The sequence below is a fragment of the Palaemon carinicauda genome, chromosome 3 (genome assembly GCF_036898095.1).
Source record: "Palaemon carinicauda isolate YSFRI2023 chromosome 3, ASM3689809v2, whole genome shotgun sequence".
NCBI classification, from domain to species: Eukaryota; Metazoa; Arthropoda; class Malacostraca; order Decapoda; family Palaemonidae; genus Palaemon; species Palaemon carinicauda.
Window position 1 is genome coordinate 147,346,910 of NC_090727.1, and position 14,924 is coordinate 147,361,833.

General features: G+C 34.1%; 1 protein-coding gene across 1 annotated transcript; it reads left to right on the top strand.

The window, feature by feature from the left end:
- The first annotated feature begins 4,238 nt into the window (after nt 1-4,238).
- Nucleotides 4,239-13,665, top strand: LOC137637920 (uncharacterized). Its single transcript, XM_068370029.1, has 3 exons — nt 4,239-4,453; nt 11,589-12,397; nt 13,034-13,665. The coding sequence occupies exons 1-2, from the start codon at nt 4,351-4,353 to the stop codon at nt 11,951-11,953; spliced, it is 468 nt and encodes a 155-aa protein (XP_068226130.1). The 5' UTR covers nt 4,239-4,350; the 3' UTR covers nt 11,954-12,397; nt 13,034-13,665.
- Nucleotides 13,666-14,924: the final 1,259 nt, after the last annotated feature.

The following is a 14,924-nucleotide window of genomic DNA, read 5'->3' on the forward strand; positions in this document are numbered from 1 at the left end:
CTGCTCCTGGAAATTTCAGTTCTGGAGTCAGTCAGAAATGCATGTTAAGTATACGGCTATGTCCTTTGAAGACTTGGAAATTCGGGAAAGTTTTCTTCCGAAACCGTTCTGAAGGCATTCAGAATTCCATGCTAAGTCTATGGCTATTTTTTCTGAAGCCATTTGGAAATTCGGGAAAGTTTTCTTCCGATACCGTTCTGAGATTCTATTCTGGAGGCATTCAGAATTCCATGCTAAGTCTATGGCTATTTCTTCTGAAGCCATTTGGAAATCTAAGAAGATTTTCTTCCGAATTCTTTTAGGACTCGCGAAAAATTCCATTCTTGTTTTATAACAATATCAACAACAACAACAATAATAATAATAATAATAATAATAATAATAATAATAATAATAATAATAAACTACGTGATTTGATTTATGGATTTGCGTTGGAAAGTTTTGAAGATTCTAAACGCAACTTTGCAGTTTGATGGAAACTTTAAGATACCTGGATGAAGGGCGAAGGGTAATTGAGGTTTAAAGCAAACCGAATTGAAACAGTTGATTTCAGCTAAATTATTTCAGGTTTGGGATTTAGAACAATCTATTTCTGGTACGAATCGATATATATATATATATATATATATATATATATATATATATATATATATATATATATATATATATATATGTATGTATGTATGTATGTATGTATGTATGTATGTATACATACATACATATACATATATATATATATATATATATATATATATATATATATATATATACACATACATACATACATACATACTTTTTGTACATACATACATCCCTAAATACAACAGCCTTCGTATTCTCCTAACTGTTTATACATGCAAAAGCAAATGTAAAATGCATATTTCATCGAGATTCCAGGTGTGGACAAGATATGTCCGCAAGCCACTGTACATTTTTTTCTTCAAAACGGAATAACATCTTGAAATCACGATCAAGTGTGGGTAAACGGGGCATGTATTGTTTATTATGCCTCACATCCACAAAATCTGCCATCGTGCTGAGAATCGGACAGAACAACCTTTCTCTTCAAACTGCAGTCTGCTACTAACCAGACTCTGCTTTTTCGAAGCATATGCTCTTTATATGAAGTAAAGGGTCTTCTTTATGTATAACCATTTACTTTTATGTGATTATAAGGTTATGCCTTTGCTCTAAAAGTAGAAGCTTTTGCTTGAAATGTTTATGAATACAAGTAGAAGGATTTCCTTCATATTTTGCAAGTATAAGCATATCCTTTTTCTTTATGAATACCGCCCAATGTCAGCCACTTCACCCTCAGTAAGGCCATAAGGATTAACGAGAGGTCACATGCCAGAGAAAGAAAGTGAAATTTATAGATATTTGGTATAATTTCTACGGCAAGATAAAATTATACAGAAGAGATGGAATACACCTTTGTGAAGAGGGCAAGAAAGTGTACGGAAACCAACCTAATCTTAGTCTGTACAATAACTTAGACACAGTAGACCAAGAACAAACTAGACCCTTAGAAAATCCTCCAACAACATTAGAGGAAATTTGGCAGAAAACTTGGATAATGCAGATAAAAGTAAAGCTAAAACACTAGTAAATCAGCGAAACTAGCAAAGCCACAGAGGAAAAGAAAAAAGTTACAAGATTCCTCAGAGGGGCACAATTCAATGCTCAGTCAGTTTTTTCGAAATGTTTTTTCCCGACCTCAGCGAAAAAATCATTGAATTTTTTCAGCCTTAGCGTGTACATCGGTTGCTGCTGGCAATGGCATAGAGCTCCCATCTGTTTGTTGTCCATCAAATAGCATATGTTTTTTATTTTCCAAGTAGCAGAAACGTTGTCTTTAGCTTTCTGATATTCGCTTTTGTAATACTGCTTACGACTTCCAGCTAACTTTGAATTTACTCTCTTCTTCAGAGAGAATTTAAAAGTTTGATTTTTTTATTAGATCGCTTTTCAGTCTGTCTATTTCTTTCATGTCCCGCTTTATTTTATCTTTATTAATGGGGACGAACGATTTCTTTCGTTACAACTGGAGAACAAATGTTTTGGCACGATGTAAAGACGTCGTTTAAAATTCCAACCTGGTTGTTTACATTGTCTGTATTTACTTGTTTACTTGTTTTGGGTTTAAATCCAACCCTCCACTGAAATAGAGTGAACTACTGCTCTGGCAGGTCCATATCAATCATCTAACGAAACATTTTCATTACAACTTATACAATTCTTTGATTGTAGCATCTTCCAAATGATATGATCTTGTGAAAAGTAATGTCTGTAGTTTCTTCTGAAATTAAATTGCTCCCTTTAGAATTCCATTTAATATATTTACGTTATTCGTGAGAACATAAAGATAGTCTGAAGAATAATTTTGCAAACGAATATTCAAATGAGTTAAGATTGTCTCGTGATCTGCCACCAAGCTTGGTATAATGTCAATATTTGTCATCATATGTCTGGCATTTGTTATTACGAGATCGATTAAAGACGCTGATATAGGAGTAATTCTAGTAGGTTTGTTTACTATTTGATCGAAATTTAGTGTTTTGATTAGTTTGTACATTTTATTCTAGGTCTTTAGCAGATCATTAAAATCCCCATGAATGAATATATACTTATTTCGTAGAATAATTTCTTTAAGAATATCGGATATATAATCAAAAGAGGTTGTCGGTGCTTTGGGATGGCGATGTACGTATCCTACAATAACAGGACACTTTCGATATTGGATCGAGATCCACTTGTCTTCTACGCCCTCACATTAATCGATCGTTAAAATAATTTCGGTGACCTTTAAATAGTTTCTGACAAATATACATACCCCTCCACTCTGACCTTGATCCGGACGGTACACATCATACAGGGGAATGATCATAAATGCGCCTCTTGTATTAGTGTATAACCATGTTTCGGTAACACATAGAATATCAATGTTTTGTTCGTTTAACATATAAGTTCTTTTTCAAGTTTATGACTCGACAAGGATTTGGCATTAATATGTACTACCGTTAACATATCACTGAATCTAGAAGTCTTCCTAGCCAAGATTCTAGTAGTTGGGGTTTTGGTCACATAATCTACTCATGTGACCAAATTCATAACATAAGTTACATCTTAGTTTATGATCAAATCTGCAGTTTGATTGTTGGTGATTAAATTCGCCGCAGTTATAGCAGCCATATATTACCTCTAATATTAATATGATCACTATAGTTGCCAATTTTGTTATTTCTATAAGTATAGCTGGAGCCATTAATATCATTATTTTATCTAGAGCACGTTTGAGGATTGGTATGGCCTACTTGAGAGAGGTTCTCATTCCTAAAGTACTTGTTTTTATATTGTTGGAGCCTTGTTATATTTCTTCCACTTTTCACCAATTTGCCTAAAATTCCGTACTTATATCTTCCATAGTACTAGGTCTGAGAATGTTATTGTTAAAACTACAGGAATTTGATTTGACAGCTTTCCAGTTGGAACAAAGTTATCTAAGCATACAGAGGAAATAGCATCTAACAATCTAATGGCACCTACTCTGTTAAGTAAATCAGAGAGAGAGAGAGAGAGAGAGAGAGAGAGAGAGAGAGAGAGAGAGAGAGAGAGAGAGAGAGAGAGAGAGAGAGAGAGAGAGAACTGTGTTCACAGTATAATTACCTTTTCATATATTCTCGTATAATTTTCAAAATGAAATCCAACAGCTGCTTTTCGGGGCTGGAAGAAGATTTATTGCATTTATGATTTGCAAGAAATTTCTTCAGAGGTGTTAACGTTTGATAAGACTTTCAAGACCTTTTCTTCGGAAGGACAAGGTACCGTAGTACAAGTCAAGGTCTATAGACTTGGGTACATGTATTGGCATATTTCTTGCCATACAATATAGAGGAAAGGAGGAATTAAATGTCCACTTTATACTATGATAGATCTTGAAGCAGACAGAAGGTGAAGTTAATAGTCAGTTTTAGAATATCGTTTTTTTTTTTTTATCCAAAAATACTTTTCTTTAATTGATTCATTTTTAGAGTAAAACTGTCCACTTACACTGCTGTGTAAAATTGAAATTGCTGTTCTAAAATTTGGTGAAGCTCTGGAACGTTTGGTGTGGAAAGAATTAAAGAAACTCGCAATGTTCTGAGCATTATTTTTGTTTCTTTCTCCATTTTCTTCGTGTGTGTTACGGTTCCAGTTGTTTTTGTTCAACAATAGATGTCAGTGCGGTTTACAGTAACTTGAAACGCGCTAATATGCATTCTTAGTGTCCTTGTTCCGCGGCCAATCAGACATCGTTCTCTCTTTCCTTGCTATGTAATTGGTTAAGAGCTACTGAAAATCTTTCCAGAAATGGATCCTGAGCCAACCTCTATACCCTTTGCTGAAAATAACGGGTTCTTTTTGATTGATTGTCGGCGGCGTGCGGGAGTAATTTTGGTTTTACTCCATGCAGGTAAGGAAATTTAGTATATCAAACTTCATAAGAGGTTATGGAATTACTTGATATTTTGGTCGCTCGTGGCGATAATCGGTAAATAGTGTTGTGCATATCAACTTTACTGACACGAATTTGACAGTATTAGTCTTTTTATGTCCAGAAATTACATGGATCCAGAGGTTACAATGGTTTTGACTAGATGGTGTATTAAAGTGCCTTTAAAAACTTGAAATTAAATTTCGATAAAATTTGTCGACTCGTCGACGTCAAAATGAACTTTTTTTTTATTGGCGCTGTACGAAGACTGTAATGTAACTTAAGAAATTTTTTCCCATTTTTAAAAGTTTTTATATAACTTAAGGCCCTATGGGTTCCCGTAATGTGGTATTTCACCTCGAAACTAACCTTATGGGGCGGGGGAGAATACTTTTTTTTTTTTTTTTTTTTTTCAAGCTTGCCCTTGTAGGGGTAGGGCGGGGGTAATGGCAGATGAAACTATCAAGTGTGCGTTAACCAAGTTCACACAATTATTTGATTACATTAATTCTTTCTTTAGTTCTCAGTTGGGTTCGGAAGCTTCAACTTTATTTGCAATTCTGCTTTAAAAAGCTTTGATATTATCAAAACATTTTTTTTTTAAATATTCCTGTTTTATGAAGTGGCTTTGAGCCAAAATACTAAAGATTGTCCAAATTATATAGCGCAAAGGCGTTTTAAAATTGCTTGACTGTTTAGAAAATAAATCTTCAACCTAGTAATTTGGGCGTTAGTGACAGATTTTACTCTTTAATACTAGTGCTTTAGTGCAATTTTGAGTGTATAAACAACGGCGAATGAATAACTGATTTTCAAGGTAAACTTATCGCTATAGAATCTTGATGGGTTAATAGCAGTGAAGTTTTGTAACTGGGAAAGTACCCAAGTCTAGAAGTCGACGGTACCTGAATAAAAGCCCTTAAAAAGTTTTTAGTATTCGGAAAATACTATTTTTTTACTTGGTGAAATACCACAGGAAGTTTGTTGCATTGCAAATACTGTTTTGCACATTTGTGTACTTCGATGGATTCGGTTTCAAACGGGCATATGGGTTCCGTTTTTAATATGGGCATATGGGTTCCGTTTTTAATATGGGCATATGGGTTCCGTTTTTAATATGGGCATATGGGTTCCGTTTTTAATATGGGCATATGGGTTCCGTTTTTAATATGGGTTCCGTGTTTAATATGTGTATATGGGTTACGTTTTTAATAAAAGTATATGGGTTCCGTTTTTAATAAAAGTATATGGGTTCAGTTTTTAATATGGGTATATGGGTTTCGTTTTTATTATGGGTATATGGGTTTCGTTTTTAATATGGGTATATGGGTTTCGTTTTTAATATGGGTATATGGGTTTCGTTTTTAATATGGGTATATGGGTTTCGTTTTTAATATGGGTATATGGGTTCCGTTTTTAATATGGGTTACGTTTTTAATAAAAGTATATGGGTTCCGTTTTTAGTAAAAGTATATGGGTTCCGTTTTTAGTAAAAGTATATGGGTTCCGTTTTTAATAGAGGTTACTGTGTGCTGCTAATAGATAATTTAATGATAGAGAATAAAATCTGTTTGATGGGCACTTATTGGGCATTTGCGTACTTTAACGCGTGGTAATTTTACTCTTAGGAATGTGGTTTTCTTCATTCTATGTAAGTTTGCATTATTTGGTCAATAAAAGTTAATCGCGATGAATTCGCCATACGAAATATGAATGCTGGTTACTTTTGCATTTTATTTTTTATTAATTGGGCTTTGATACATAATTTACGTATTGATAGATTAAAATGGGAATACCATGTCATTGTCTAAATCAGTTCTTTACATTTAAGAGACGTGGTGGGTTACAGCAAATGCGTTCGTTACATTAGCTTCTGCCAACCTTTATTTCCACGACTTAATCATTGCCTAGCGTTTTCAACATCAAGCTTCCATGTATTCCTGCATAAGTTCCAGGAATTTAGAGCTATTTTTTAGCTACTCCACCTGTTTCGGTTCCAGAGTGACTGCAGTCAGTTTCCCCGAAAAGTTTATTAAATTTCCAAACTTGGTAAATTCATCTCCTAAGGTAATTGTTTTAGACTTCCGTTTAGTATATAGCTATTTATCAAAAATGTCCCGTAAATGACCCACTTTATAAACTTGCACAGTTCGTACATGTACTGCTTGTCAAAAGTGATTGTGAGCTTAGAATTAAATTCGAATATTTTCAGGTTTAGAGTAATTTGAAAACTAATACTTGCATTTAACTACAAAACATGTACTGTACTTTGTAAGAATCTTATTGAAACTACGCAATTACCATCAAATTTTGTGTATAACCTTTTTATCTTGTAGTTACGAGTAAGGAAAACTTGTATGAAACCTTCTGTTAAAAATTTGTATACTTTGCCAATGGGAGTTTTTTTTTTTTTTGTGGTAATAACTTTAAATTTGAATTGGACGACACAACTTTAAAGAAAGTGATAAACCAGTGTAATGGAGGCCTATTATCTATTTTAAATTAAGCCAGAATCTGAATTTAATCTGGCTAATATGGCGTTGGAATTCCAGGTAACTCTGTAATGTCATGGAACATTTCAAAATTCTTGCATGTAATAACACACAAGTACTATGCTATGGCTTTGTGTATTTGTTACTGCTATTTTTTTTTTTTGAGATTATTGTAGTTTTTTATATTTACTGTTTTATTACTGCTAATTGTGTTAATAGGTAATTAAACTACAGTTTTAGTTTCTTATATTATATTCATCTATGAAGTCCATGGGCTTCAATCATTATTCCACTAGTTATAGAATTAGTCGTACGTGAAATCAATCACGTAAATTGTGGGGCTTTCGGGGTAGGAAACTTTTATAATTTGTGGGGGAATTTAATAGTTTAAACTATTTGCAGTAAACTGGATAATGCTTTATTAGGGAAATTAAATATGGTGTTTGAATAACTTTGGTCGATATCGTAAGTTTAAAAGTATATGTTAGTGGGTTTGAGTATCCGTTTGGGTAAGTTTATAATTACGTGGGTCAACTTAATATGAATACCGTTAAACTGTGGTAGGTGGGTAGTTGGATGGGCGGAAATTTTGACTGCTGCCAGTGAATGTGGTTGGGGGCCGCTAATTGGTTGCGGAGGGTAATATCTGTAATTTAATTTAAAATTACGAAATTATAAATACTCACCATACTGTTTTTACATGTAAATTTCTTTCAACGCAAATTTTTAAATTACGGTGATAAAGCCCCACATCTCCAGTGAATAAAATGTTTCTTTCAAAGTCTTGTGGATCCAAAACGGCTGTTGATTACTGTGATTTGGAAAGAAAACTTTCCAACCCTTTGGTAGTTCAAATGAGATTACCAAAATGAGATGCTCGTTCATTTGTGAATGTCATGTAGTTACTTCCCAATTAACCCTTGTGAGGTAAAATGCTATCTTAAAGAGTGGACTGTGCCCTAAGGTAGCCGGTAAAAAAACTATTATAGTACCTTTTTGCTCTTTCAGCTCGTGTGTATGTATATATATATATATATATATATATATATATATATATATATATATATATTATAGAAAGGAAATCTTGGCGGAAAGGATGCCGGATAGATGGATGAATGATAAATCAGGTGAGAAAGGGTTGAATAGTAGGAAGGGTTTGGGGGATACCTTCGAAATAGCTTCTTTTTTTTATTCGGTGTACTACCTTAAATTAGGACAAACACTCGAGTCGTTAGTAGCATAGATATCCATACGTCGGTTAGTGTGGAAAAATCATGGTTGTGGAATGTAGTTCATTGTTTACTTTATCGCTGTTGACGATCTAGACCTCGGAGTTAATTCTTTGGTTTTCAAACCTTGCACCTTGCCAAAGGGTTGTCAGTAATACTTATAGGTTTGACTTTTCCACTTTTAATTCAAACAAATAAATGTCCTCGAAAGAAACGATGTGGAGGAATCCTTATCCGTAATTAGAATATGGGCACAATGTTGCTTGAGGTGGTTAACCAGTGTTCGATTCGCTTCAGATAACAGGAAAATAATCTCAGAATTACAGCTGCCAGAGGCAACTAGCAATGAATGCATTTTAATGCCAATGAAATTAATGAATTTTCAGATTTTAATGATTTTCAAAGCGCTCTGCATTTTGTTGTAATTAATTTAGCACTTTTCTTGAAACTTTTGACTGTTAAAGTAATGTCATAAATATAGAAAGGGTTTAACTATAAAACTTTGAACTTTGTCCGGATGGTGCTGGTATTTTTGTAGTGTAGAAACTGTTAGGCAGTTTGGCGCAGTGAATGCAGTTTTCAATGACAAAATGTTCAGTAGCGTAACAGCTGAGAAACTTAGCAGTGGGAGTCAAAAATTGTCATGCATAGTCATTATGTACTGTACTTCTGAAGAGGTTACTATAGGTCGTGCAGATTAGGTGTACTGTAGTTCCGTCATAGCAAAACTGCTGTTTTAAGGGCTATAGCTTACAAATGTTACTTCGTGCAGCATACTAGCTAATACCTTAGTTTGCAAGTCTTAATTACTACCAGGTTTTAGTTGGTTTTAAGCAAATTCAATAGCTTTTAGCTACATTTATACTACTTTGTAGAAATTTTTGTATGATCTTCAATCTTTAGCAAAGTTCCTAAGATGGTATTTTCTTTAATCTTCAAAAGGGATACCCCGAAGTGTAGAAAATCTTTCGTTATACAGAATATAGAACCCTGGTCAACCTTGGTGAACCAGTTTTTGTATTTTCTTTAAATCCGTTACTCTGGGTATTCTAGAGGTGTAAATTTAAATTAGACTTATAGTAAGTCATCAATTTTTTTCTATTAGGCAGACTGACTTCCTAGGATTTTTAAATTTGTTTTCCAATAAAATAGTTGAATTTTATTGTTCCTAAGTACAAGTGCAAAGTTAATATTAATCCTAAAGATTGATTCCCAGTGAACAGTGGACTACTCCAGAATGTGTTGCCACCTATGTTTAGCCTCATGGATTTTATAAGGCGTAGAACAGTGAGGTGGTGAAGGGTTGGGCTGGATTGGTGATTGGAAATTAAGACAACGAGTATGCTGATGATGCTGTCCTTATTAGAACACCAGGATTTTTAATGTTTGCTTACCAGAATGAATGAAATGTTACACGAGGTTGGGCTCAAGATAAATGAAACGGATGGTAAGAGTTTGCAGTGGAAAATCCTTATTTAATCATTGGAGGGAGAAAGGATTAAGGTAGAACAATTTAAGCGTTTAGAAACTATCTCTAATACGGGGTTTTTAGAATTAGCTTTGTGAAAGATTGAAAAGACGAAACTAGTTAATGGCTAGGCTAGGTAAAATTTAGAAAGCAAGTAGCCTGAAGTTACTTACAATAATCAGACTATACATCAGTTTAGTGAGACAGTGCTACTACATGGACAGGAGTCATGTTATGACAATGAAAAATCTCCGAAAGATTTAGTAGTTGAGAACAAAGCCCTCAAAAGGATATTGGGAGTTAAATGACAGGACATGATTAGAAATACTAAGATTACACAAGTGTCATGCGATCATGGTGAAGGGTAGGTGGAGATGGTTTGGGCATGCTCTTTGCACTCCCCAAGAGATTATTTCACGAAAAGTTAGTTGGGCCCCACAAGGCACTAAGTTGAAGACCCACGCCTACATGACTGAGGACTAAAGGGGCCCATACACGTTCAAAAAAAAGCTTCAAAATTTTGCATCAAAATTTTTATGCAAAATTTGTGTGTAGGACAGCTTTGATGTCAAAAAAAGATTTGAAGCAAAATTTTGGTTGATCAAATCAGTTTGATATTTTTTGAAGTCAAATTTTTTTATGCGTGTGTGGGCTCCTGTCAAAATTTTGATCAAACTTCTTAGTCTTTTGACCATTTCCGACGTTTACCAGGAGGTTTATCAGTCCAATGCCAACACTAGTGCTATGGCCACTGATGCATCCATGTCGAAGATTTTGATACTGAATTTTGATGGGAAAAACGCCTAAACGTGTGTGGGCAATTATGCATCGAAATTTTGTATCAAAGTTACGTCAAAAATTTTGACGCTTTTTTGAACGTGTATTTTAGGCTTAAGAAGGGGTAAGCAGATGATAGAGAATTTTTGAATTAAAAGCTAAAGCTACACTAGTGAAATCTAACGGAGGCACTTAGCATCAATAAGCGTAGAAGGATGTAATAACCCTGAAGGGTCTTTTCAGTCTTTTAAGTTTTTTTTTTTTTTTGATAACCGTTAAACTAGCTTATTGACTTAGTGTGACATGTAATCTTAACTTCCCTTGAAGGAAGTCTGTACTTTGAAATTGCTTGGTTAAAACCTGACGATTATGGTTTAAAGCTAAGATTTCTTGGTACCTCCAGACTTCTTAAATTCTCCCTTATTAATCTTTTTTTATCCTCCATTAAGGCTGGTGTTATTTCTTATATGGTAAGGCCCCACCCCTTTGTTTTCCACGTTAGTATGCTTGAAATTCAAAACTGTGAAGCTTCTAATTGGCCTCTGTACTCTTAACTAATGAAAAACTTTTTACCATGAGCTCATGACTCTAAAGTTCCTAGAAGAGAGGATTAAGCAGTAATCAGTTTTTTATGGTTTTATATAGCGTGTTTAAATACTGGTTACTAGTATTTACCGATAATTAAGGTAGGCTATATAATGTAGTTCATCATTGGTTCTCAATTGTTTTAGGTTGTCTTTTGTATAAGTCACTCTTCCTAAAAAAAAAAAAAAAACGTAAGACAATGGCTAACTGTGGGTCTAGAATTTCGATTATAACTACCAATGATTTTGAATACTTTGGTGCGACCATGGAGGCAAGCCATTATTGAACAAGCTTCTTTAATCATTTAGGAATGTTTGTATTTCTGTGTGTATATTATACAGTATATATAAACCAATATTTTACTAATGTGCAATTTTATAGAATTTTATAGAATGTTGCTGTCTTGAAGTTGTACAAGTTTAGCTTGGCACCTAGCATTAATCTAGTGTTGTGTAACTTGATAAAATTTAGGTCAAGAAATAAGTTAAGATTTTAGTAAAATGGACATGCACACGAAATTCATAGTATACAAAAATTACTAATGCCATTTTTCTTTCTTACAGCTTGTCCTGAAATTCTATTGGGAAAAGAGTATTTGCGAAATATACGAACTCAAATAACTTCTCACACTGTTCCTGCTCTTAATGTTTCACATCAAAATCTACAGTGGAACCTCTACCTCGACGCAGATGACGTTACGGAACTCGTCGCCGAACATCACGACGAACTTACCACGGATGAGCTCAAGGAACTCCATGCTATGTCGGAGCACATGAGTGATGACGAGGAAGGGAGCGAGGAGGTAGAACATGTGTTAGGTTCGGCGCATATAAGAGGTGTTAGGAAAATATCAAGACGTGGTCGACTTCATCGACAAATACCATTCAAAGAAATTGCAGGTTTGTCGTGTAGATTCTCAATTCAATGATGTTTGCCTAACTCACTTTCGAAACATTCTGAAAAGCCGTACCAAGCAATTATCTATCGATAATTTCTTTTAAAAAAACTGCGAAGCGAACTCGTGATGAAGAGGATGTAAGTGATTCGAAGAAAACTGCAAAGAGTGAAGCGGAAGAAAGTGAAACAAAGAAAACGGAAAAGAGTGAAGCGAAAGAAATTCAGTCAATTTTAAGTGTAGAGAGTGAAAGTAATTAAAATTACGTAATCATCAAAAAGAAAAAAAGAAAATGTAAAAAAAAAATATAATATAAAAATAAAAAAAAAGCTAAGTTATGGTAAAGTTCACTTAGTGTAAGTTAGAATAAGTTACGGTACTGTATGTTTATCGTAGTTAACCTCTCTACCTCCTCGCCGCCCGTCCGTCTCCTCTCTGCGTAGCAAGACTAACAACACCTGCGCTGGAGTTTCTAAGGTAAAGTGATGCTAAAAACCAGTTTCTTATTTATCATTTTTTAGCTAATTCTTCTTATTTACATGTCTTATTATCTAATTTAGTGTTCATTATTCTCATGGGAAAATTGTGTAGTAGTTTATTAAGAAGTTATCATAGGTTGTTGGGCTCAACCACGGATTAATCCTATTTCAATGTATTCTTATGGGAAAATTCGTTTCGACATCCGAACATTTTCTACATCCGAAGTTGGTTCTGGAACGGATTAAATTCGTATGTAGAGGTTCCACTGTAGTTATAGAAATTTGAAGTCCACTTCTACAAATAAAAGTTTAGTAATTAAATTGTTTATAACCTTAGACTAATCAAATTTTCGGAATGTTTTCCAGTAAAGTTTGACAGTTGAATTGTGGGCAAACATTTGAACTATATTTTAACTTTTAGTAGAATTTATTTAATGTTCACAATTGTGTAAGCATTCAAACGTGTAATATATATGGATATTTTTTTATATTGCAAAACTATTGAGATGACTTATTAAAAATTTTGCAAATTCTTCCATATCTTGATATTTTTAACTAGTGCAAAACTTGAAGTCGTTTAAATAGTTTAAGATGTTCATATTTTTTAGTCTAATGCCGCTTTTTATCTTTTCAGGCTTGTAATTCTATGAATGAATCGGTGTGGAATGCAAATTGGTGGTCAAATTCTTGTAACCAGAAGTGTGGTAAAAACGTCCGTTCATAGATGGCAAAACTGATCAGAGATCCAATACGGCTTTTCCTCTGCTTTGGAAGTCCTCTGCATAGAAGATCAGCAGCGGTTCGAATAAAACAGATTGTATGGCTGTTAATTTCTAGTCATTTATAATAAAGACTGAATGACAAAGATTGAAGTCAATCTGTAGCGTACATTATCTTTGCCATCAGGTTGCACACCATAAAGCTGGGAAATTATGACTTTTAAGATGTGGCTTTCAACAAGTGCAGTATAACTAGTTTTGATTCCTAAATTTGTGTATACGTGTTAACAAGACTTTATAAGCGGTTTGCTTAAATATCTAATACAATCAGAACTGCACTTTTTTCTTTTTCTTTAGCTTTTTATATAAAATTTCTAATTGTACTAGGTTGCAATCTATCCAAACCATTCTAAAATTCATCTCAAATTGTAGAGATTACATACTTGAATTGAGCTGCCTGCTTAAAAATCTAAATCTTCAGCATCTTCCACTTCGAATCTTACTTAAAAATTCAAATTTTGCAATCACAAACTCAGTGAAGCTGCCCCATCGATAAACTCCAAATAAGCTGTGGCCTGATTGGTAGCGTCTCTGCCTGGTGTTTGCCAGTCGGGGGTTCGAGTCCCGCTCAGACTCGTTAGTATCATTAGTGTCTGCAACCTTACCATCATTGTGAGGTAAGGTTGGGGGCTTTAGGGGAGGGCCAGGCAGTGGCTATCTGCTGAGTCATCAGTAGCCACTGCCTGGCCCTCCCTGGTCCTAGCTTAGGTGGAGAGGAGGCTTGGGCGCTGATCATATAATATATGGCCAGTCTCTAGGGCATTGTCCTGCTTGCGAGGGCAAAGACACTGTCCCTTGCCTCTGCCACTCATGAGCGACCTTTAAAATGCCTGTGCTGTTCTGAGCTCAAAGTATCTTAAAACTGACTTTTATAAACTTGCCAGCATCAAATTGAAATTGTATATTACTGCCTGCAATAACATCCAGTATGGCTGCATGTTTTCCTTATGCATCTGTACAGTAACTTTTAAGTCGCACAATCACATCAAACTGTGAAATTAAGGGGCCTGGATTCTTCTTTTGACGTCGTGGTATTGTAGAAAATTCTCTCAAGTTTGCAGAAAATTTTATCTTTATTGTCCATGTACTGTATATCAAACTGTAAATGAAAGTTGCATAGTATTTGGTCTTATATTTAAGTATATGGTATATTTTGTGGTATGTGAAATAAATTACGCTATGTATGTTTTAATGTTATTTCTAATTTGAAAGTACAAGTTAAGCTTTTTTTTTTTAGATTAAATGTCAAATGTATAATACATTAAATACAATTTGTTCACTTGGATTTTTCAATTCGCCCAAAAATTCAGGAATGTGATTTTCATATAAATAAAAGGTTTTAAAAAATAGGCATTTTGACAACATAAGGTCTGGCCTGAGTATTACCAAATTATTTCAGAAACTACCTTAATTTTGGGTGGATGATTAAAATTTAATCTTTAAGCGGAGGACTGCTGAAAAAAAATTGCTTCGGTATAATTTAATTTCAAGATGATGGTTTTTACTGGAAAATATTGCAGGAAAATTGACAAACTTTCGTTGAAACCAGAAATATAATGTATATCCGCTGAAAGTAGGCAAGTCATGAAACTAGCTTCACTTTAATCAATGTTTATAATAAATTAAAATTGAAGGGTACATTATTGGTATGACATTTTAAAGCAAATTGCAAAACCAATCTAAATAGAGCAACCAAAAAAAAAAAACCCAACTTAAACCTGATAAACTTAGCCTCACTAGAGGATG